Genomic DNA, 26,563 nt, shown 5'->3' on the forward strand with positions numbered 1-26,563 from the left:
TGTGCATGCTACTTTGTCACGCGGGGCTTCCGGTCAGAAAATAATGAAAAGGTAATAAAATGATTCAAATTATACCTATTATATGCATCAATTTTAGGTTAACCTCTCTTCTTTTACAATTACTGTCTTTCTATAGTCTGCTTAAACATCAGCGGCAGTTCTGAAGTTTAAAATGTAACAAACCAGTTTGACATTCTAAGCAGTAAAAAAGTTGTGTAACTTGTAACTGGAAGATGACTTAAGAGTTGTCTTCAGCTTTCACACAGAGTAAATCAACTCTTTCAACTTCAGTTGTTGGACTTCATTTTAACTGTTCACTCATAGCTCACCTGTTTCATGTTAGCAGCAAGGAAAACAAAATAAACTGAGCAAAATCCCAGTTGCGTAATGACGAGGAAGAACTCAACAGTCACCCTAAAAAGAAAGGTACATCAATGTCAACCAAACAGATCATTATAAAAGGTAGGTTCTTTACCGTTCATGTAACAAATAGAAAGAACAAAACAACTAATACTTATACAGCACTTTTCATGGGGCAGGGACAGCGCAAAAATTTAGCACGCACTGCATAGTCTCTTGTAATGTAAGGCAAAATGGCAACATGATCTCATGAAACAACAATGAGTTCATTCGTTTTCCATGATATAAACCAAGGAATAAATACTGGCCAAGACGCAAGAAGATCTCCTTGCCTGCCTTGGAATATTGTTACGGGATATTTTACTTCATCTGAGGCAGACAATGTTTTGGAAAATGCCTCAGCCAGATAATGGTATTCCAAAAGTGCAACTCTTACGACTGTGCTGATGTGAGGATTAGAGTCTGAATCCATACTATTTCCTCTTGGGGAAAAAAAAAATCTGTCAGCTGTGCTAAAGCTGAAATTTGATGGATCCCTTTATGAATACTAAGGAAATTCTAGTCGTTAGGTAAGTTGTTGATCATCTGGTCTTTTCCAATATTTACAGGCATCCATTCATTACCAGCCTCCATTTTCATGCCACCAACAAACAAAATAATGGTTTGAATAGTCTTTCATTCAATAGGTGACAATGTTCAAAAGGTTGAGATGAAGGCAGGTCCAAAGAGAAGATCAACTCATATTCTGCCAAATAAGTTAGAGTAATGGTATAAAAGTGCCTTCACACTTCATAGTTGGCAGAGTTCAAAAATCAAAAGAAAGCTTAGAAGGAAATACAGAGATCCATCAATATCTGAAAAGATGGCTCAACAGTTCAAGACAAGAAAGAGACCCAGGAGAAGATGGTGCATATTAAAAGAATTCTGAAAATGTTCTGGAAGCACACCACATAGTGCAACTTATCAAGTTAATCCACACTTACAACTCAACCACGCCAAACATGTACACAGACCTCCAGCTGTAACATTGTATCTTAAGCCCAAAATCACAGCAACACGCCAAGTCAAATAGATTTCCCTGCTATATACATATTCCATGTGCTTAACTTATTAAATCATTTCAATAATCTAGCTGTACGGTTAATGACTACCATATAGATGGCATGCAAGATGGGTGCAAATCTGATGTGGCCAATGTACTTCTACTAGTTTGCACAAGATGGCTTAAAATTCAAAACATACACTAACTACAAAATGATTCACCAATCAGAAATCTTTGAAATGATTTTTGGGCAATAGGAGTGGGAAAAAAAATTAAACAGAAGCTCTCTTGAATTCAGAATTAATGCAATCCCACAATTACATACGTCACCCTTTCATTTTTCCCTTCTCGAGGATACTCAAAGCCATAAAGACACTACCTAGTAGCATGAAATACACATTATATTTGAAGGGATGTCTTGAGTGGTCTTTCTACAATTCAGCTTTTTCGTATCTTTGCTCAGTGGTATATAAACACTGCAGTCAGAAGCCCTGAGAAAGATAGCACGATAGGGAACCCTAAATCCATCTAACCAACATGGTTACCTGGAAAATGTGAACAGTGAGTATGACATGGTGGCAAAGCTTGAAAAGAAACAGGTGCTGGGGACAGAAGAGTCAGGATTTGATAGCCAAATGGCTATATTCATGCCATCTAACATGCCCTACACTTCCAGGAATCCTGGCATTTACCACTTTATACTGATACATACATTTGACATGAAAAAAAATACACTGCCTCTTGGCTGACAACTGCTGGTGAATTGGTAGACACAGTCAGTCAATCAAGCAACTTGATAAGAGAATTGGTGGCATTTTTGAACTGAGTGTGTAAAGGCTGAACATAATCTTCAAGGCTATGAAATGAGGTGCCACTGTGATTAAAGCTGTCTGCTGGTCACCTTGAGGAGACTGCTCAACATTGACATTCTTTACAAAGTTAAGCACAGAGTTCCTTTAAATATTGCAGATATAAAATTAGAGTTAACGTTTCAGTGACCCTTCTCTCCACAGATGCTGCCAGACCTGCTGAGTTCCTCCAGCAATTTCTGTTTTTGTTTCAGATTTCCATCATCTGCAGTTTTTTGTTTTATTTAAATGTTCAGGTATTTGTAGCCAAAAAAAAAATCTTGAGTATCATGCAGTTGTATGCATTTCTCTAGCGTAAGCTCTTGGGGAGAAAAAAAAAAACGCGCCTGGGAATATAAAGTCAAATTTCAACATTTGAAACGGTGAAACTCTACTACCATTAAATCACACTTATCACAAAGCCAGTACTTCAACAAAAATAGCCCTTGCCAAGGATCTCTATTTGAGATTTGAGGCTCCTATGCCTTATAAAGACAAAGTCAAAGACAAAGACAATCAGCTCAAATCCATCAGTAGCATGTGTGAAACTGAATTCAACAAATCTGACTGTTCATAACTAGTACTAGAAAACTATTAAGAGAAAACTAATGTCCTTAGGGAGGAAAATCTTTTATTACAGATTTAAAGAACAACAAGGTTGACTCAGAAAAATAGCACCTGGAAAAGCTAGAAGCTAGAAATGAACCGATTCTGATACAACAAAGTTTGCCAATGCCCCATACTAGAATTAAAATTAACATCTTGGCTTGTATCCAAATTACAACACAGTTTCTCGCTCTCTATCATATTAAATTTTCATGTGGTGATCATTCACATGGAAAATCAATAGCTGCCTGATTTAAATAATATGGGGAAAGTCAGTGACATAGCAATAGTGTATTCAGAGGCCCAGGGTAACAGACTGAAATCCCATCAAGGAAGCTGGTGGAATTTTAATTCAATTGATAGATATGGAATCAAAACCAAACCTCAGCAATGGGAGTGATTAAACTTTCATCAATTGTTGTAAAATACAACACCTTGTTCACTAATATCCTTTGGGTAAGTAAGTCTGCTGTCCTCACATCATCTGGCTGATATGTGACAGTGGACTCAGCAATGTGGTTGATTGTCAACTGCCTTCTGAAATGCCCTAAGAAGCCAACCAGTTCAAGGGCAATTCTGAATGGGCAACAAATGCTGGCCTTACCAACATCACGCATATTCAGTGAAAGAATAAAGAATCAACTGAGAAAAATCTTACATAGCACAAAATTAATTCCTCTGGGCTACTGTTCAAAATATAAAATAGCCTATCAATGTAGTTCCTCTCAACAACACCTGGCCACCACCTCCATTCTAAAACTCTCAGATAGATCATAAAACTGTCAAATTGCAAAACAAAGAAATATTATTTGCAATTGTGTTCCTTTAAAACACAACATCCAATTGCATTCCACCCCCCACGATCAGATATAAAGTACAGAGCCAAGAAAACCAGTGGGTTATATTCCATCAATTTTACCTTCCCCATGAAGCCTTGTTTCGAAGATATAAGAGTGGTCCTTGTTCCAAAGCAAATGTGACTGTGTCCCCATAACTCAGACCTTGTTTCTGAAATCTGCAAGTAAAACGAAAACAAATTGTTAAATATTAGCACTGCAACATATAGAACATAGAACTCTACAGCACAGGAATAGGCCCTTCAGCCCACAATGATGCACTGAACACGATGCCAAGTTAAACTAATCCCTTCTGCCTGCCCATGGTCCATATTGCTTTATTTCTTACATATTCATATGCTTACCTAAAAGTCCCATTAAACGCATCAATCATATCTGCCTCCACCACCGGTCCTGGCAGCGCACTCCAGACTCCTATCACTCACTGTGTAAAAAATTTGCCCCACCTTTACATCTCCTTTGAAATTTCCCCTTCTCATGTTAAACACATGCCCCCTAGTATTAGACATTTCAACTCTGGGTAAAAGATTTTCACTGTCAACCCTATGATTTTATAGGCCTCTTATCAAATCTCCCTTCTGCTTCTGATGCTCAAGAAAAACAACCCAAGTTTTTCTAACCTCTCCTAACAGCTTATACCCTCTAATTCAGGCAGCATCCTGGTAAACATCTCTTGCACCCTATCCAAAGTCTCCACATCCTACCTGTAATGTGGCAACCAGAATTTAACGCAATTCTCTAAGTGTGACCTAACCAAAGTCTTATAAAGTTGCAACATGACATCTGGACTCTTGTACTCCATTCACCGACGAACAAAGGTAAGCATGCTACATGCCTTCTTTACCACCCTATTTACTTGCGTGGCCACTTTCAGGGAGCTACGAACTTGAACCCCAAGATCCCTCTGTACATCAATGCTGTTCAGGGTCCTGCTATTAACTACATACATTTCCTTAACATTTGCTCTCAAAGTGCAACACCTCATACTTACCCAGATTAAACGCCATCTGCCATTTCTCCACCCATATCTGCAACTGATCTATATCCCGCTGTATCCTTTGACAACTTTCTACACAATCCACAACTCCACTGATCTTTGTATCGTCTGCTAACTTACTAACCCACCTATCTACATTTTCATCCAAGTCATTTATATATATCACAAACAGAGGTCCCAGTGCGAATCCCTGCAGAACACCTGTAGGTCACGGACCTCCAGCCCGAAAAACACCCTTTCACCACCACCTTCTGCCTTCTATGGGCTAGCCAATTTGGAATCCATGCATCCAAGTCACCATGGATCCCACATATGTTAAACTTCTGGATGAGCCTACCATGAGCGATCTTCTTCAAAGCCTTACTAAAATCCATGTAGACAACATCCACTGCTCTGCCCTCATTAAGCACTTTTGTCACCTCTTCAAAAAAATTCAATCAAATTAGTAAAACATGACCGGCCCCACTCAAAGCCATGATGACCGTCCCTAATTAGGCCATGCATTTCCAAATGCACGTAAATCCTAAGAATTCTGTCCAATAGCCTCCCAACCACCAATGTGAGACTCGCCTGTCCATAGCTTCCTGGATTGTCCCAATTTCCCTTCTTGAACAGAGGAACAACATTAGCTACTCACCAGTCCTACGGAACCTTTTCAGTGGCTAATGAGGATACAAAGATATTGGTCAAGGCCCCAGCAATCTCCCCTCTTACCTCTCTCAATAACCTGAGGTAAATATAGATCGGTTGGTAACTTGGGCAGAGAGATGGCAGACAGACTTAATCCGAAAAAATGTAAGCTAATGAATTTTGGAAGGTCTAATCCAGATGGAAAATACACAGTAAATGGCAGAACCCTTCAGAGTACTGACTGGCAGAGGGACCTGGGTGCACAGGTGGCAATGCAGGTAGAAAAGGTAGTCAACAAGGCATATGGCATGGTTGCCTTCATCGGCCGGGATACTGAGTTTAAAAATTGGCAGGTAATGTTACAGCTTTATAGAACCTTGGTTAGGCCACATTTGGAATATGGTGTTCAATTCTGGTCGCCACACTACCAGAAGGATGTGGGGTCTTTGGAGAGGGTACAGAAAAGATTTATCAGGTTGTTGCCTGGTATGGTGGGCATTAGCTATGAGGAGAGGTTGGAAAAACTTGTGTTGTTCTCACTGGAACGGAGTTTGAGGGGCGACCTGATAGAGGTCTACAAGATTATGAAGAGCATGGACAGACTGTACAGTCAGAAGCTTTTTCCCAGGGTGGAGGAGTCAGCTAGCAGGGGCCATGGGTTTAAGGTGCAAGGGGCAAGGTTTAAAGGTGATGTATGAGGCAAGTTTTTTTTTTTTTTAAACAAAAAAAAAATCACAAAGGGTGGTGGGTGCCTGGAACTCGCTGCCAGGGGAGGTAGTGGAAGCAGATACTATAGTGACTTTTAAAGTGCGTCTTGACAAATATATGAATAGGATGGGAATGGAGGGACAGTCCCTGGAAGGGTAGGGGGTTTCAGTTATGACGAGCAGTATGTCGGTGCAGGTTTGGGGGAAATTGAAGGGCCTGTTCCTGTGCTGTAATTTTTTTTTTGTTGTTGTACCATTGGACCCTAGGATCTTATCGAGCTTAAAAGCCTGGTTTGGCCACATCTGGAGTATTGTGTCCAGTTCTGGTCACCTCATTACAGGAAAGATGTGGAAGCATTGGAAAAGGTGCAGAGGAGATTTACTAGGATGTTGCCTGGAATGGAGGGAAGGTCTTACAAGGAAAGGTGGAGAGAGTTAGGGCTTTTCTCTTTAGAACGACAAAGGATGAGAGGTGACTTGATAGAGGTGTACAAAATGATCAGAGGTATAGATAGAGTAGACAGCCAGAGACTTTTTCCTCAGGTGGAGGGAGCTTTTACGAGGGGGCATAGTTTTAAAGTGAGTGAAGGTAGATATTGGGGAGCCGTCAGCGGTAGGTTCTTTACTCAGAGTGGTAGGGGCATGGAATGCATTGCCGGAGAGGGTAGTGGAGTCGGCCTCATTAGGGGCATTTAAGTTAGATAGGCATATGGATGATAGTATTGGGTAGCGGTGGAGGTTAGATAGACCTTAGGTTTCAGGTAAAAGCTTGGCACAACATCATGGGCCGAAGGGCCTGTACGGTGCTGTGCTGTACTGTTCCATGTTCCAAATGCTCTTCGAGACCCAAAACTAATTCTTTCTTGATCTCAAAATGCCCTAGCATATTAGCAGCCCCACACAAATCTCACTATCGTCCGTATCCTTCTCTTGGGTGAATACCGACACAAAGTACTCATTTAGGGTCTTGTCCACATCCTCTGTCTTCAAGCACAAGTTCCCTCCTTTATCCTTGAGTGGTCCTACCTCCTCCCTAGTTATCCTCTTATTTTTAATGTATGTAAAGAAAAGCCTTGGGAGTTCTCTTTAATCCTACTTGCCAAGGTCATTTCATGGCCCCTTCTTGTTCTCAGAATTCCCTGTTTGAGTTTTTTCCTGCTTTCCTTATATTCCTCACGAGCCCTGTCCGATTTTAGCTTCCTAAAGATTACATATGCCTTTTTGTTAACTTTTGACTAAATTCACAACCTCCCTCGTTATTCAAGGGTCCAATATCTTGCCATCCTTGTCCTTCCTCCTTCCTGGAAAAGGCCAGTCCTGAACTCTCATCAGCATGTCTTTAAACAACTCCCACATGTCAAACGTGGACTTACCCGATAACAGCTCCTCCCAATTAACACTCACTAGCTCCTGCCGAATACTAACGTAATTTGCCCTCCCCCAATTTAGTACCTTCCCACAAGGTCCTGACACTTATTCATAGCTATCTTTAAACTTAAAGGCATTGTGATCACTGTTTCCAAAAAGCTCTTCCACTGAAAGGTCAATCACCTGGCCAGGCTCATGAGCCAATACAAGGTCCAGTATGGCCCCTTCTGTAGTTGGGCTATCCACATACTGCTTCAAGAAACTCTTGGATGCACTTAACAAATTCTAACCTGTCTAAGCCTCTTGCTCTCAGGGAGTCCCAGTCAATACTGGGGAAGTTAAAGGCACCCACTGCGACAACCCTGTTGTCATTGCATCTTTCCATAATCTGCCTATATATTTGTTCCTCAATGTCCCGGTGGCTCATCGGGGCCTATTGTATAATTCTATCAGAGCGATTGCATCCATCTTATTTTTGAGCTCTATCCATATTGCCTCAATATGTAGTCTCTGGGTGCAGATGTGACATTCTCCATGATTAGTAATGCAACTCCACTTCTTTTACCTTCCTCTCTAACTTAAAGTAATAAAACTCTGGAACTTTGAGCAGCCAGTCCTGTCCCTCTCTCAATCAAGTCTTGTAATGTCCACAACATCATAGTCCAATATATTGATCCAGGCTCTAAGCTCAACTGTTTTACCTATAATACTCATTGCGTTGAAATAAACACACTTCAGCCCATTAGTACCATTGTGCTCATTTACACGTCTCTGCGTGGCCTTTTCTGACTTACTGGTCCTACCTTCCTCTCAATTCCTCCATTTGCTGATCTGCTGAATTGGTTCGCAGCCCCCTGCCACTCTCGTTTAAACCTCCTTGAGTAGCACTAATAAACCTCCCTGCAAGGATATTGGTTTCCCTCCAGTGTGCATGCAAAACGTTCCTCTTGTACAGGTCACCCCTGTCCCAGAAGAGGTCCCAATGATCTGAAACCCTGTCCCCTGCACCAGGTCCTTACACATACATTCATCTGTCGTTTCTTTCTATTCCTTGCCTCACTAACACATGGCACTGGTAGTAACCCAGAGATTACTACCTTTGAGATCCTGCTTTTCAGCCTCTTTCCTAACTCCCTGTACAGGACTTTTTCCCTCTTTCTACCTAGGTTGTTGATCCTAATGTGCACAACAACTTCTGCTCACCCTCCTGCTTAAGAATTTCATGCAGCTGCTCAGAGACATCCCTGACCGTGGCACCAGGGAGGCAACACACCATCTTGGAGTTTTAAATGCAGCCACAGAAACATCTGTCCGTGACCCTAATTAGCAAGTCTCCTACCACTATCGCTCGTTTGGACCTTTCCAAACCCCACTGTACAGCAGAGTCTGTTGTGGTGCCATAGGCCTGCCTGCTGCTGCTGCTATACTCCCTTGAGAAGCTATCCCTCCAATGGTATCCAAAACGGTATACTTGTTAGAAAGGGAAATAGCCAAGAAGACTCCTGCACTACCTGCAGGTTCATCACTGAACCGCAGCTCTTCAATTTCCAACACATCACAACATTGCCAGACTCAAAACATTTCGTACAAGGCCCCAGCAACTTCCTCATCTGCCTCCTTCAGCATTCTGGGATAGATCCCATCAGTTCCACAGGTCTAGTCTACCTTAAATTTTTCAAAACTCCCAAAAACTGCTTCCTTTTTTATATTGACATACCCTTCCCAGGACTCACCATCCACCACATCCTTCCCCTTTGTGAGTACCGATGCAAAGTATTCATTAAGAAAATCACCCAGATCCTCCACCTCCATGCATGAATTCCTTCCACTGTCCTTGAGTGGACCTACCCTCTCACTCCTTGTTTACATATAAAAGGCCTTGGGATTTTCTTTAATCCTGTTTGCCAAAGACATTTCTGGCCCCTTTTAGCCCTCCTAATTCCTTGTTTGATCTTTTTCCTGCTATCTTTGTATTCTTCGAGGGCTCTGTCTGTCTTCAATTTCCTAAACTTGACATATGTCTTTCTCTTTCTGACTAAGCACAGAATTTCTCATCAACCAGGGTTTCCAAATCTTGCCATCCTTATTGTCTATTTTAAACAGGAACGTGTGGGCCCTGAACTATAATCAACTGGCCTTTAAAAGATTTCCACATGCCAGATGTGGATTTACCCTCAAACAGCCACCCCCAATTTACAATCCCCAGTTCCTGCCTAATATTATGGTAATTAGCTTCTCCCTGATTTAGTACTTTCAGCTGAGGACCAGTTTTTGCTTATCCATAAGTAATTTAAAACTTAGAATTATGGTCACCATTCCAGAACTCTTCCTCCACTGACATTTTGGTCACCTGGCCAGGCTCATTCCCCAATACCAGGTCTCGTATGGCCCCTTCCCAGGTCGAACTATTTGACAGTGTTTCAAAAAAAAAAAAAAAGTGTATTGGATTCACCTAACAAATTCTTTCCCATCCAAGGCCCTGCTGCTAAGCAAGTCCCAGTCAATATAGGGGAAGTTAAATTCACCCACTACAACAACCCTGTTGTTTCTACATTTTTCCATATTCTATCCAAGTATCTTTTCTTCTATTGCCACTGGGTGTTAGGAGCCTTGTAGAGCAATCCCAAAGTGATTGTACTCTTCCAATTCCTGAGCTCTATCCTTATGGCTTCACTGAATGAGCCTTCCAAGGTGTCCCCTCTCAGTATAGCTGTGATATTCTCCCTAATCAGTAAGGCAGCTCCCCCACCTCTTTTACATCCCTCTTTATCTCACCTGAAACATTTAAATCTGGAACATTAAAGAACAAAGAACAAAGAAAATTACAGCACAGGAACAGGCGCTTCGGCCCTCCAAGCCTGTGCCGATCCAAATCCTCTATCTAAACCTGTTGCCTATTTTCCAAGGATCTTTATCCCTCTGCTCCCTGCCCATTCATGTACCTGTCTAGATACATCTTAAATGACACTATCGTGCCCACCTCTACCACCTCCGCTGGCAACACGTTCCAGGCACCCACCACCCTCTGCATAAGAGCTTTCCATGCATATCTCCCTTAAACTTTTCCCGTCTCACCTTGAAATTGTGACCCCTAGTAATTGAGTCCCCCACTCTGGGGAAAAAGCTTCTTGCTATCCACCCTGTCTATACCTCTCGATTTTGTAGACCTCAATCAGGTCCCCCTTCAACCTTTGTCTTTCTAACGTAAATAATCCTAATCTACTCAACCTCTCTTCATAGCTAGCGCCCTCCATACCAGGCAACATCCTGGTGAACCTCCTCTGCACCCTCTCCAAAGCATCCACATCCTTTTGGCAATGTGGCGACCAGAACTGTACGCAGTATTCCAAATGTGGTCGAACCAAAGTCCTATACAACTGTAACATGACCTGCCAACTCTTGTACTCAATACCCCGTCTGATGAATGAAAGCATGCCATATGCCTTCTTGACCACTCTATCCACCTGCGTTGCCACCTTCAGGGTACAATGGACCTGAACACCCAGATCTCTTTGTATCAATTTTCCACAGGGCTTTTCCATTTACCGTATAGTAAATATAGTAAGCTGTTAGTCTTGTCCCTCTCTCAACCAAGTCTCTGTAATAGCTACTTCATAATTATTTATATTAATCTAAGCTGTAAGTTCATCTGCCTTGTCATACTCCTTGAATTAAAAGAAATACATCTCAGACCGCCATTCCCACTGTGTTCAGTAACCTCCCTATTTGTTGTTCTTCTTAGTCTTACCGACAACAGTCTAGACTCCACCTCAGTCATTTAACTTACGGACCTACTGTTCTGGTTCCCGCTCTCACGCCCCTCCACTCTTCTCTCCACTCCCCCACACTATTTTAAACCCTACTGACTGACACTAGCAAACCACTCTGCCAGGTACTGGTATCTCTGCAGTTCAGGTGCAAGCAGTTATCTATTAGTTGGTTCTTATAGTATTTATTCAGTTGCTTGGGTGTACGTTTTCCTAAAATATCGTACTTTTATTTAATACCAGCACCAAGAATAGAAACCACAAAATCAGAGTAACTAATTGAACAGTAAGGGTATTACAGCCCTCACCTATAAAAACACAAGGCAGTCAGTCAGTTGTTCTAAATACAAAAAGGAGGGAAGACATGGAGGCTAGGGAATGAAAGTAAATAAACATTGCTGTCTTCAAAACACATTACAGAAGGGGAAGTGTGTAGGTTTTAAAAAACAAAGGTGGATAAATCTCTAGGATAAAAAGCGTATCCCAGGACATTGTCAGAGCCGGGTAAGAAATTGCATGGCTATCTGTATCAAGTACACTCACGGGTGAGGTGCCAGAGGACTTCAGGGTGGCCAATACTGTGCCTTTATTTAAAGGCTGTAAAGAGAAGCAAGGAAACTACAGACCATGGAGTCTTTTTGAGAATGTGACCAAAAAGATAGATGAAGGCAGAGAGGTAAGTGTTGTCTATATAGACTTTAGTAAAGCCTTTGACAAGGTTCCACATGGTAGAATGGTTAATAAAGTTGGATCACCTGGGAATCACGAAGATCCTGCCAAGTGCATACAAAATTGGCTTGATGGTACATGACAGAGGGTTGTTTTTTGGACTGTAGGCCTGTGACCAGCAGTATTCCACAGTGATCAGTCCTGGGTTCCCTGTTGTTTATCATAAATTGTCATATAAATATTTGTATGAGAACTTAGGAGGTATGGTTAATAAGTCTGCAGATGACATCAAAATTGGTGGTACAGTGGACAATGAAGAATGTTATCTAAGATTACAAGGGGACTTTGATCAATTGGGCAAATGGTCTGAGGAGTGGGTGATGGAGTTTAATTTGGATAAATACAAGGTGTTGCAGATTTTGGTAAAATGAACAAGGGCAGGACTTATAAAGTTAATGGTAGGGCATTGTTGTCAAACGAGACCTGGGGGGTTCAAGTGGCTCTTTGAAAGTTGTGTCACAGGCAAACAGGGTAGTTAAGAAAGCGTTCAGCAGCTTGCCTTCATTGCTCAAAACTATTAAGTATAGGAGTTGGGACTTCACATTGCAGTTGTACAGGACGTTGGTGAAGCCACTTTTGGAGTACGGTGTTCAGTTCTGGTCATCCTGCTTTAGGAAGATTATTATTAAATGGGAGAGGGTTTCAAAAAGATTTAAAGGATATTGCTGGGACTGGAGGGTTTGAGTTAGGTGAGGCTGGATAGGCTGGGGCTTTTTTCCACTGGAGTATAGGAGGTTGGGAGGGGGAGGGAAACCTTATAAAAAAGGTTCATAAAATCATGAGGGCATAGATAAGGTAAATAGCAAAAGGTCTTTGCCCTAAGAAAGGGAGTTCCAAACTCGATGGCATATTTTTAATGTGAGAAGAAAAAGATTTTAAAAAAAAGACAACTTTATCCACACAGAGGATGTTTTTGTATGTGGAATAAGCTGCCAGAGGAAGTGGTTGATGCAAGTACACTTACAATACTTAGAAGACATTTAGACAGGTACGTGAATAGGAAAGGTTTAGATGGACATGGGCCAAATGGCTAGTTTGGGAAACTTGGTTGGCATAGACAAGTTGGACCCAAGGTTCTGCTTTTGTGCTGTATGACTCTGACTTTATGGGGCTTGGGGTGTTGGGAAAAAAGGGGAAAAAGAGGAACATTTCCTTTTTTCCCCCCCAAATCAGAATTTAAATGCTCATCATAGTAAGTCATCCCAGCCTATCCAACCTTCTCTTTATAACTCAAACCCTCCACTCCTGGCAACAATTACATTTGGAAATGATCAGAGCAAATTAGTCAATTTCCAAGTGTTAAATAAAAAAAGAAATGCTTTAATTAATTTCACAATTAAATATGTAAATTATAGAATTCTTATACAAAGATTAAAAGGCTATAGGGTGCTGCACTAGAAAATGTACAGAAAAAGATTCACCAGAATGTTGTCTGGTCTGGTCTGGTCTGGAGTGATTCAGCTATGAAGAAAGACTAGATATGCTGGGGCCCTTTTCCTTAGAACAGGGAAGGTTGAGGTTAAAGGGTCTGACTGCGGTTCAGAAAGTTCCAAGCTGCATATATGGTACAGACGCAGAAACAAAAAAAAGTGCTGAAGAAACTTGGCAAGTCTGGCAGCATCTCTACAGAGAAAAACAGCTGATGTTCCAGATCTCTGGACTCAAAACATTTCCCTTGCTTTCTCTCTACAGATGTTGAGTTTCTCCAGCACTTTGTTTTTGTTTCAGATTTCCAAAACCTGCAGATTATTTTTAATTGATCGCGAGAAATTTTTCTCCCAAGTAGAAGGGTCAACAACCAGGAGGCACAGTTCTCAGGTAAGGAACAGGAGGTTTAAAGAGGATATGAGGAAACTTTTTTTCACTCATAGGACAGAGGAGGCAGGAATCATTAAAACATTTAAGAAGCATTTAAAATGAGCAGTTGAAATATTACAATATTCAGGCTGGAACATGGGATTAGAATAAATAGATGCTTGCTGATCAATATGGACATGATGCATCGAAGGCCCATTTTCCATTCTGTAAACACAGTATGGCTCTTTAAATTTATCATGTGGAACATACATTAAAAAAAAACTGTTACAGTTGGTGACACCCTCCAAATTCTTTTGTGGAGTTACATTTAAATGTTAGGGCTGTGAAAACTGGAACAGCCATTTTAACAGCCCATGCAATAAAAACAAAATGCTGGAGAAACGAAGCATCTAAAAACAGAAAAGATCAAACTCTTCAAAAAAAGGATGGCTTCTCCTTGTCCAGATGCTAGCAGACCAGAATATTTTACCATTTAAGTTTTAAATTTCTGGCCCTCAACAGTTCTAGCAAAACGTCTTCAGTCCTAATTATTAACTGTTTCTCTGCAAATTTTGTCTGGCCTGCTACAGAACATGCAAGTCTCAAGTTCAGTTCCCAAACTCAGATTCTGGCAGCAGTTAACCTAAATGTCTGTGTTTAAGGAAGTGGAAAGAAGCAAACAACTTGGACTGATCATCACAACTGCTGCTCAATGACTTCTGTTAGAGACTATTCCACATGAACCACAGACTTGCGATATTATTATTTTTGCTACAGTAGACCAGGCTACCAGCACATCGAGAAATATGCAGCAAGATATCAACACTTGGGTAACTTGAGAGAGCACTCAGCATGATCAATAACTTTTAGATAGCAGAAGTGAAAATTGCAGGACTGATAGAAGTATTAGTTACCTAACTGCACAAAAGAATACCTAAAAACAAAAAAGCCTTTTTAAAATAAATTGAGTTTTACCTTTGACAGAAGTGATGACTACAGCGGACTACAACATGCATACAATGAATTGCCACAATTCCCATGAGCACAAGACTGACCGGTCCTAGCTGAAAGAGACACAGTGTTTTAAGAGGAATTTGTAATGTCAGTGAATATATTTACAAATTCATCTATTCTGTAACTTATAAATCAACATTCGGTTGTTATTCAATTTCAATATAGCGCAAGTTGCAATCAAGCTCAAATAAGAAGTGTTAATATCATTGATTGAAAGGTAAAATGTCAGCTGATCAAAAAGATCTGGCATGGATATGCTTAATAAACCTGATTGAAATTTATGAAGATGTTAGCTAAGGGAGAGGAGAGAATTTCTGAACATTAACAAGTGCTTTCTGGAAGTCCATGTAAAGTTCTTCGAAATAAGCTGTGTGAGTTGAAACTTAAGTTCATGGAGTTGTAGCAAACTACTGACCTGGTTAGAAAATTTGGCTCAGTGATAGGAGACAGAACAAGGTTTAACAGCAGACACTAATTTGTAGGAGATAGTAGGAAATGCAGATGCTGGAGAATCTGAGATAACAAGGTGTAGAGCTGGATGAACACAGCATCAGAGGAGCAGGAAGGCTGACGTTTCGGGCCTAGACCATTCTTCAGAAAAAAGGTCATTTAAGGGGGTAACATATTAGCTGGAAGGATTTGTCAACTAACAGAAGACAGCGTAAGGATAAATAGGTCTTTTTCAGGAAACAAGCTGTAACTAAAGACTATATCAATAAACAGTACTAAACGTATAGTAACTAAATTTGTCAATGACACCAAGATAGATAGGAAACTAAGTTATCCAGAGTGATGAGCCTGTGGAATTCACTCACAAAAAGAGGTTGTGGCCAAAATATCATATGTTCTCAAGAGGGAGACTAAAAAAAGGGGTCAAAGAATATGTGGCGGAGGGCGGGATTAGGGTATTGAGCTCAATGATCACCCGTGATCGTAAGGAATAGCAGAGCAGGCTCAAGAGGTTTAATGGCCTATTCCTGCTCCTATCTTCAATGTTTCTATGTCAGAACAAGAGGTGGTCAAGTGTCTGCAAAGGGATACAAACAGTTTAAGTGAATGGGCAACAAACTTGGCAAATAGAGTATACCATTTGTGTATGTGAACTTACCCATTCTGTTATAAAGACAGAAAAGCTGATACTATTTAAATGGAGAGAGATTGCAGAACTGAGTGGTACAGAGGGTTCAAGGTATCTGGCAGCAGAATCACAAAATTTGCATGCAGGTAGCCAAGTGATTAGGGTGGCAAATGCAATGCTGTTGTTTATTGCAAGGAATCAAGAGTCATACAGAAGTTTTACTGCACTTATTGATGTTGGTACATCTGGAGTACTGTGAACAGGTTTGGTGTGTTCTTTAGAAAAACAAAGAATAAAGTTACACTAGAATTAGTTCAGAGAATATTTACTCAACTCATTCCTTATTTACGATTTTATAAAAAGGTTGCAGATGTTCAGGAGACAGAAAGTGATCTTGTAGAAACACACGATCTTCAGGCAACTGGATAAAGGTGGACACCAGGAGGATGTTTCCTCCTGCAGAAGAGACTGAAACTAGCAGCTAATCTTTAAAAAAACTTTCCCTTTAAGACAGAGATTAAAAGATTGTTTTCCCTCTCACAGGATTGACAGAGCATGGAATTTTCTTGCCAGAAGGTATTGGAAGCTTGACCTTCATGTTCATTCACAGCTGAGAGAGATTTTTGGTAGGCAAAGAAGACAAGGGCAATGGGGTGCAAGTTATGATATGATTGAATGGTGGAACAGCTCTAAAAAGAGTTAGGTTAATGATCAGGCACTCTTTCATCAAGTGACTAAAAGTGACCTCTCCTTAAGCCCACATTGATTGTAGTAATGTCTGTAATGGTCAAAGAATCAACAAGTTATTATATCTGCTTTTCCTTATGGGTATAGAAAATGAGTGATTCTAAAAATGAACATGGAAGAAAGCTTAGCTTTCTGAACTCACTTTAGGCCTGTAGTATTTAATTTTGAACGAAAAAGGTAACATCATAGAGTCAGAGTAATGCAGCATGGACACAGGCCCTTTGGCCCAATCTGGTCCATGGAATTAGTTGACCATGGTGCCCACTCAACTAGTTCCAATTGCCCGCATTTGGTCCGTATCTCTCTTAAACCCTTCCCATCCATGTACTTATCCAAATGTCACTGGTGACTAATTGTAAACATTACGGTCAACATGACTGAGCAATTATTTAAAACACATCACCTTTAAGTGAGCTGTAACCACAATAGCTCTTGATAATTTCTTGGCAACTTCTATTAACCTTTTCAGTTGTGTAATTGTCATCCAATTAAGATTAGATTCACCATTTCGTAAAAAGTTGCACACATACAAAATATAGATAACCACAGGACAAAAGTCTTAAGTGTTTGTAAATGCTAATTGTTTGCCTCAAAGTGCACCATGATAATATGAATCACATTCATACTTCATCTTGCCACATGCATATAATATCAATAAAGAAAATGACAAATAAATTTCTGGGACTTTCCAAGGTTTAAAAAAAAACTCTTAGACACTGACCTTCTAAATAATGCAAATTAGCTCTTACCATAAGACCTGCATTTTTGACTGCAAGTGGCAAACCTAGGAGCCCAGTTCCAATGTTTCCTTTCAACAAATGAATTAATGTCTGGGTAAACCTGCAATAATATAAAGGGCATAAAATTGTCAAATAAACTGCAGTATTACTGAAATAATAAAAAAGAAGATTAAATTTATATGTTCCATTAAAAAGTTGATTTAATTGAATCATCAACTGAAGAGGAATCCTCTGTAGAAAGATTATTTTGGAAAGAAAGGATTGCACAGTCAACAAAATATCAAATTTATAGTTTAAAAAAAACCTGACTTGTATAACTCTGTTTAGGAACGTCAGCGCATGTCAAGGACCTGTAAGGTCAATGACATACCTTAATAACTGAAATAGACACATGTTGGTATGGCTCTAACTGATGTTATACTGGAGAACTCAGATTCCAGACGGAAATCTGGCTTGAGAGATTTTTTTTTTTGGCTTTAGTGAGGTAGTCTTTCACAAACTCAAAACAGGCAATGCTGCAGATTTCAGCTTAACAATTGAACAGAAACAAAAACAGAAATAACTGGAGAAACTCAGCAGGTCAGACAGCACCTATGGAGAGAAAACAGAGTCAAAGTTTGGGGTCCAGTGACCTTTCTTTGGAGCTCTTACAGAAGAGTGTAACAGACATTTGTTATGCCAATGAAGGTAAAATTTAAGTTTAAAAATTTTGAATGCAAAATAAGATACACATTAATCCCAACAACATCCCATTACTCAAACACCACAGAATTCCCTTCTCTATCCCACAGAGTTTGACTTAGCTGTGGCTTCAATTCCCAGTCATGAGAATCCGATTGCCTCTTCCTTGATTCATAGAATCATCGAATCTAGAATCACTACAGTGCAGGAAGAGTCCATTCAACCCATCGGGTTTGCACCAACCCTCCAAACAGCATCCCATCTTTTCCCAGTAACCCCTGAATTTACTATGGCTAACCTGCATATCCCTGGACACTTACAGGGCAGTTCGCCATGGCCAATTCACCTAACCTGCACATCTTTGGACTGTGGGAGGAAATTAGAGCACCTGGCGGAAATCCACGCAGACAAGGGAAAATGTGCAAACTCTACAGTCACCCGAGACTGGAATTGAACCTGGGACCTTGGCACTGTAAGGCAGCAGTGCTAAACAGTAAGCCATGGTGCCACCCCTGTCATACAGCTAAGTATAAAAACTCTGATTCAAATAACCCTTCAGGGCTTTAACTAAACATTTCTGGTTTGGAACTTTTAGTAAACTCCTTTTATCAAAATAACTTGTTTTAACAATTTTAACCTATCTTGCCCCTTTCACAAGAGTAACTGCTTTACACATTAGGCTTCAGCTAAGAAAACCACAGATCTACCCAAGCTGAAACAAGAAGAAACTTGATTTTCCAAAAATGGTCTGGACTTTTTCCCCTAAGCCCAAAAAAAATTCCACAATCTTCATCCAAATGCTTAACATACTACACTTTTCTTTAAAAAAAAGTCATGAACTCCTGGAATGTAAACAAAAACCATTACCCTCCAGGGGTCTCTCTCTCATACAGTACTTTAAAGGAAACCACCATGCTCCAGAAATCATAAAACCTCTTCAGACACAGAAAATCCATATGCCAATAGTTAAAAATCCGACCTCAAAATAAATGTTAAAATACATATAATTTGCACATCTTACAGTATAAAGCACATATGTAAGCAAATACACCATTAATAAGCCCCATGGCAAACTACCTATTCCACATTTAGAACCTTCTCAGGTACAGTAGTGCCTATCACCGTCATTAACATTCTAAGCAGCCTACATATCAAGGTGGACCAGAGAAGTCCAATATTGTAAGTCAGCTGTTTAATAAAAGTCTTCAGAGTAGTATTTTATATTAGTCACATAACTGTATTGTAAATGAACATCCGGTGTGATTAGATCACAAATAAATCAATGAGTTATTAGTTCACAGCAGGTAAACAAAATACATACAGGTTTGATCAAATTCAAAATACAACACATCCTTACTGTCAATCTTCAGGATGTGGGTGTTGCTGGTAAGGCTCCCTAGTTGCCCTAGGGAAGGTGACGATTATTCCTCAATCTAAACAAAAGGATTCACAGTACTTTTTCCCACACATTTGTATCATGTTTGTCTTGAAACAAATCACTTCTAATTACTCTTTTGCAAACTACTTTAAAGTGTAGCCAAACAATTTTCTGTTTGAAAACCAAACTCTGCAATATTTGCATCCTAACTGTTCATATTTCTTCGAATCTCCTGCTCCCATAGCTGGAAAGCAGCAGAGTACGCAAAACTTTGGCATTACGTCAAAGAATCAGAATCATTACAGGGCAGTGTCTTTTCAACCTACTCTTTAAAAAAAGCGATTATCAGCTTTTCCAATCTATCAATATAACTGAAGTGCTTCATCCCTGGTATCATTCTCCTAAATCTCCCTACACTCCTAAGCCTTTACATCCTTCTTAAAGTGCATTGCCCTGAATTAGTCACAACACAACCTGAGGCAGAATCTGTATTTCAAAGGCTCACCATAACTTCCTTACTTTTGTACTGGAGGCCTTAACTCAAAGCCCAGAATCCTGTATGCATTTTTCCGAAAAAAAAACTGTCACAACATTATGTACACATAATTGCAGGATTCTCTGCACCTGCAGCACCTACTCCTCCCACTTATAATTGTATGTTTCATTTTATATTACCTTTCTTTATTCTTCTTATCAAAACATACCATTTTGTACTTTTCCGCATTAAATTTCATTTGTCATATATTTAGCCACTTCAGCAGCTTGTATATACCTTGATATACTTCAGTTTTGTCTCCTTTATAGTTTTTAGAATTGTATATAAATATATGAATTAGGAGCAGGATAGGCCATCTCACCTCTTGAACCAGTTCTGCCATTCAAAGAGATCACAGATAATTACTTCACATGCCTGTCTACACCTGATAACCTTTCACTCCCTCATCCATCAAGATCTCTCGCTCTCTTTGCCTTAAAAAAATATTCAAAGGCTCAGCTTCCACCAACTGAGGAAGCGATTTCCAAAGACTCCAGATGCTCCCCGTAAAATTTGACGCATTGTTTCAAAACCTGATGCAAAGTAATTTTGCCATTAACCACCCAATCCCTCCCGATCCTTTGTGGTGATTGCATGAGGATAAAACATAAATAAAAAATCCCATAAACAAACATCAATTCTGTATGCATTGATGAGTCATGTTGGGCCCGATGACCTCAACTAGCTATGTGTTTTGTGATCCTTCTCCCACCCCGCCAAAGTCAACATACTTCAGCAGCAATCTACTTAACATGTACTTCTTTTTTTTAAACTACACATCCAAAATGATTTACATCTGCAATATACTGACTGAGCCAATAAATTTAAACCTCTGAATCTGCATCTGTTCTCCCTCATTACTTCTCTTTCTCCTTATTTATTAACCATTTGAAAATCTTGAAGTCACGTTTACTATACCCTCGTACAAATCACAGATCAATTATAAAAGGTCCCAACTGCAATCTCCCGCAGTATTTCACTTGTAACCATTTCAGACTCTCAGAAGTTCTTATGTAGCCATTCCCCACTTTCTGCTTTTAAAAGCTAATGTAAATTTTGAATTTAGAATAAAGTTTAAAACCCACTTGTGATTTTTTTTTAACCTCTGTACATCATGAATTAATGACTATCATGTCAAATCATTTCTGAAAATTCATGTAGGAAACATCAGCTGCATTTCCTTTGTCCATAAGGCCAACAACTTCAAAAGCTCAGACGATTAAGCATCACCTACTCCTGAAACTATGCACATTATTTAAACTTAAACATTTTTATTCAAGTGTCTTAATTGGAGCTCTCACAATGGCTTCATTATTAATAATCAACTTCCACTTGCAACCGGACATGGTAGAACACACTATTCATTGTGTAAATCTGAATGGCCTCTTTGCACTTAATGGAGACGTACACTTTTCCATGATCTCAAAACATTTGAGACCAAGTTTTTCTGCTTTCTTCAATCTACAGGCTTTTAAAATTCAAGCTAATCTTCATCCAAACAGCCACTACTTCTTAAACTTACCTTACCTTCTCTCATATATTTCAATCTGTCCCAGTTAGCCTTAGTTTCAGTTCTAAGGAACACAGGAACAGGAGAAGGTCATACAGCCCATCAAGCTTACCCCATCATTCTAGATCATGGCTGATCATCTTATCAATGTCATATTACTGCATTATTTCCATATCCCTTAATATCACAACTCACCAGAGACCTATTGTTTTGTCTTGAACATGCTCAATGATTCAGCTTCCACAACTCTCTAGGTAGACATTTCCAAAGAATTAGTGAGTGAAGAAATTCCTCTCAACCCAAACCTTAGGATAAGGTGCAGAACATTTAAGACTACATCCCTGGTTCTTCAGTAACCAGCCATGGAAACATCCTATCCATATCCACACTGAATCTTACCAAATTCTTACAGGACACAATGAGATTGCCTCTCATTCTTTGAAGACTAGAGAATACAAGCTGTGTCCTCAATTTCTCCACGTAAGACTATCCCACCATCCCAATGAACGTTCACTGAACTCCTCTATGGCAATATATTGTTCATTAGGCAAAGACAGCAAAACTGTACATAATACTCCAGGTGATCATCGGGCTGCATACAATTGCAGCAAAACAGCTTTACTTCTGAACTCAAATATCCTTGAAATCAATGGTGAATTAGCATATTATCCTTTCTAATTGCTGTCTGCACCTGCATACTAGCTTTTAGTGACTTATGGAAAAGGACACCCAGACTCTTATAGACACCCATACATTTACCAACCTCTCACCATTCAAGAAATGTTCAGTTGTAATCATTATAATCTGTCTGCTAAATTCTAGCCTATTCACTTAATGTGTCCAAGTTCTCAAGGCCTCAGTGTACCCTCCTCAACTCAGATGCACCCCCAATTTGGTGTCATCAACAAATTTGGAAATATTAAACTGATCGCCACATACAAATCATTTATATAGATTATAAACAGTTGTGGACCTAGCACTGATCTTCATTGTACCTCATTAATAACATTCTCACATCTTGAGAATGATCAGTTTATTCCCACTGTTTTCTCAATCTCTATTAATATATCTCGTAACCTGTATTCCATTCCTTCATTCACTACTACTGAGGGATCTTACCAAAGGTCTTCTGAAAAATCCAAAAATGTACTACATCCGTTAGAGTTTAGAATCCCTACAGTGTGGAAACAGGCCCTTTGGCCCAACAAGTCCACACTGAGCCTCAGAGCATCCCACCCAGACCCATCACCCTATAACCCACTGGATCTACACATGCCTGAACACTACGGGCAATTTAGCATGGCCAATCCACCTAGCCTGCACATCTTTGGGCTGTGGGAGGAAACCGGAGCACCCGGAGGAAACCCACGCGGACACGGAGAGAATGTTTAAACTCCACACGGAGCGGCACGGTGGCTCAGTAGTTAGCACTGCTGTCTCACAGCACCAGGAGCCTGGGTTCGATTCCATCCTCGAGTGACTGTCTGTGTGGAGTTTGCACATTCTCCCCGTGTCTGCATGGGTTTCCTCCAGGCGCTGCGGTTTCCTCCCACTGTCCAAAGACGTGCAGGCTAGGTGGATTGGCCATGCTAAATTCCACTCTGTTCTGGGATGTGTAGATTAGGTTGGTTATAGGGGAAATGGGTCTGGGTGGGACGCTGAGAGAGTCGGTGTGGACCTGTTGGGCTGAAGGGCCTGTTGTTTCCACACTGCAGGGAGTCGAAGTCAAATCCATTAGGTTTTCCATCATCTATGCTACAAGCAACATCCTCAAAACTCTAAGTTTATGAAACATGATTGCCCTTTCATAACTATGTTGACCCAAATTAATTTTGCTCTTAATTTCTAAGTGTTCATTGATCATGTAATTGATAATGCATTCTGATATTTTCCCTCCCTAGGGCATCATGCTAACAGATCTAGAGTTCGCCAATCTCACAATTCCGTCTTAAATCATGGGGTTATATTTGATACCTTCCAGTTAGTAGGAACCTCACCAGGATCTGTAGAATTATGAATAATAACCAAGAATGTATCCATTATCACAACTGCTACTTCCTTCAACACTATGGGATGAAGCTCTATAGACTATAAAAGAGTTACAGCATAGCTTTGAGGCAGCGGGATTTGAGTGCCCTCGCGCATGGTTTGCAGAAAGTTAGTTGAGTTAATAAGAGAGAACAAATGGAATTTTGGCATTTATTGCTAAATTTAGAACTGTACTGCACAGGAAACAATATGCTGAAAGGCCTGTTCTCGGCCAACCATGACACCATTCTAAAATTAATCACATCTACCTATACATGGTCTGTATCCCTCTCTTCCCTTCCTGTCCGTACTTCTGCCTAAATGCCTCTTAAATGGTGCTATTGTATAGGCTTCTACCACCTCCCCTGTCAGCGCGTTCCAGGCACCTACTGCCCTTTGTCTAAGAAACTTGCCTTGCGTATCTCTTTTCAACTTTGCCCCTCTCACCTTAAACCTATGCACCCTGGTATTTGACATTTCCACCCTCCAACTAGCTACCCTATCCATGCCTCATAATTTAAATATACTGTCATCAGGTCACTCCTCAGTCTCTGATGCTTTAACGAAAACAATTTAAGTTTATCCAACCTCTCCCTATAGCTAGTAGACTCCAATCTAGGCAACATCCTGGTAACCCTCTTTTGCACCCTCTCCAAAGCCTCCACATCCTTTCTATCGTGTGGCAACCAGAACTGCACTCAATCCTCCAAAATGCGGCCAACTAAAAAGTCTTATGAAGTTGCAACAGGACTTGCCAACTTTTAAACTCAATGCCCGGACCGATGAAGACAAGCATACTGTACATTTTCTTTAGCACCTTATCAACTTGTACTGCCACTAAAAGGCAGCTATAAACGTCCACACGATTCTTCTGTATGTCAATGCTCCTGAGAGTCCTGCCATTTACTATACACTTTCCTGTTGCATTTGACCTCCCAAAACGCATCACCTCACATTTGTCCAGATTAATCATCATCTGCCAATTCTCTGCCCAACTTTCCAACTGATTATACCCTGCTGTATATTTTGACAACCTTCCTCGCAATCCACAACTCAAATTTTCATGTTATCTGCAAGCTTAAAAATCAGACCATATACATTTTCATCCAAAACATTTGTGTTATAAACAGAGCTCCCAGCAGAGATCCTTGTGGAACAGCAGTGGTAACAGACCTACAGTCAGAAAAACACCCTTGCATAACTACCCTTTCTTCTGACCAAGCCAGTTTTGTACTCAACTAACCAATTCATGTAACTTAATCTTCTGGACCAGCTAACTGTGAGGGACCTTGTCTGATGCTTGAGCAAAGTCCATGTAGACAACATCCACTGCCCTGCCTTCAATCAGCTTCGTCATTTCCTCAAAAGACTCAATCAAGACCTCCCCTGCACAAAGTCATGCTGACTATCCCTAACAAATCAATTCTTTTCCAAATATAAGTAAATCCTGTCCCTAAGAATCTTCTCCCATAATTTCCCTACCATTAATGCAAGGCTCACTGACCTATGATTTCCTGGATTGTCCCTGATGCCCTGCTTAAACAAAGGAGGAACAATGTTGGCTAATATGCAGTCTTCTGGGATGATGCCTGTGGCCAAAGAACATACAAGGATCTGTCAAATCCACAGCAATTTCTTCTCTTGCTTCCTTCAGTATCCTGGGATAGATGCCATCAGATCCTGACAACTGCCTGACATTTCACTGTTCTGACACAATAACAGTTAATTTGGTATAATACCTAGAAGCAAATTAAATGTTTCTGAAAAGATAAGAAAAGTTCATAAAAGTTTCATGAAAACTTAAAAACATTAATATAATATTAAGATAACAAACACTTACGAGATTCCCTCTTCATCACCAGGTTGTCGTAATTGTAAGTCTGTTAATTCAGTTTCTTGTTCTTCATCTGATATACTTTCAGAACTATGAGTCACTCCTATTAGAGGTTTCATAACGTCCATGTCTATAACAGCAATACACAATTTTTTTTTCGTATTTTCACTATTACAGTATGCTTTGATTAATCTGGATTCATGCATGCCACAGATTTTAAAAAAGCAACATGCCCAGTAACAGAGAATTGGAAAAGAACCCCAAATCCATTTACCTTAACCTTTAAAATTTTAATGTCCATTTTTCCTATCAAGACATGTGAAGCTTATTCAGAAAGAATCAACTGTACACTAAAAACTGCCAAAACTGGAAAGTTGAAATAAAAGCAGAAAATGCTAGAAACGTGCAGCTGGTCAAGCAGCATCTGTGGAGGTCAAAACAGCTAATAGAGTGCTGGTGTATTTGCATGAGAAATGTCTTTCATCAGTTGGAACCAAGGCCAAATAAATTCAATAAAGCTTTTTTTCAATAAAAATATCATTACTTCACAATTCAGAAAAACAAAAATGCTAAATGAAGGTTGTGTGATTTAGCAAAAAAAAGACTCGAGTATTTGAAGGGGTGTCACTCTTTTTTTAAAACAATGTGGTTATAAAATTGGGAATGCCCCTTGACAGCAATAATTGCAACTTTACCCGTATAGTAGAAAGTGTAAGAACATGCAAAGATTTTAAAAAGCTATGCTAAATGCAGCTTTTGAAAATTCTTCAATAGTCCACAAGATAGATTATTAAATTATGCATCCGAGAACAGAAGTTTCCTTTGGCCTGCTCAGTTTACTGTGTTGGCCATTAATCATGGTAATTCTATCCTTTCATGGATATCACTGACCCCACAAATGAGTTGGCGGCAGCTAATGGCAGGACTCAAATATAGCTTCACATCACACTACAGTGGTCAGTCTTTAAAGATAAATTCCTATGAAATATGGCAAACAAAATTCACACATTCAAACTAGACCCACTTCCAATAAAAGCAGCGCAATTCCTCCCAACTAAATGCAGCGAGGGGGAGACAGTGACATAACACAAATTACTTTTTCAGTTAATCACAATCAATCAATCAGGTCTGAACCCTGCCACAGTACCAAACAGGTTAAAGTCACAAAACGACATCCTATGTGATTGTGACAAAGGTCATCTATTTCACACATCCTTCTAAACCTGTCTGTAGCTTTTGACACAGTTGATCAGCCTCTTCTAATGCCACTACTTCAGTGTCCACTTGCACTCACCTAGTACTATTCTTAT

The 26,563-nt window shown here is 40.0% G+C and overlaps 1 protein-coding gene across 12 annotated transcripts in view; it reads right to left on the bottom strand.

Annotated features, from left to right (window-relative positions):
• Positions 1–26,563, bottom strand: part of LOC109929848 (proton-coupled amino acid transporter 4) — a 224,773-nt gene that overhangs the window by 187,172 nt on the left and 11,038 nt on the right. For 11 of the 12 annotated variants that reach the window (XR_007262237.1, XR_007262239.1, XR_007262238.1 and 8 more), the window contains exons 3-7: positions 25,260–25,383; positions 17,297–17,387; positions 14,684–14,772; positions 3,776–3,871; positions 330–414 (exon numbers count right to left, since the gene is read on the bottom strand). Coding sequence is in view for 8 of the 12 variants with exons in the window: in XM_048597744.1 (XP_048453701.1) it covers positions 330–414; positions 3,776–3,871; positions 14,684–14,772; positions 17,297–17,387; positions 25,260–25,383 (485 nt within the window). In the remaining 4 variants the exon portion in view is untranslated. The remainder of the gene's footprint in view (positions 1–329; positions 415–3,775; positions 3,872–14,683; positions 14,773–17,296; positions 17,388–25,259; positions 25,384–26,563) is intronic. The other variant, XM_048597745.1, reaches the window with a different exon arrangement.

The sequence above is a fragment of the Rhincodon typus genome, chromosome 6 (assembly GCF_021869965.1).
Source record: "Rhincodon typus isolate 14 chromosome 6, sRhiTyp1.1, whole genome shotgun sequence".
In the NCBI taxonomy this organism is placed as follows: domain Eukaryota; kingdom Metazoa; phylum Chordata; class Chondrichthyes; order Orectolobiformes; family Rhincodontidae; genus Rhincodon; species Rhincodon typus.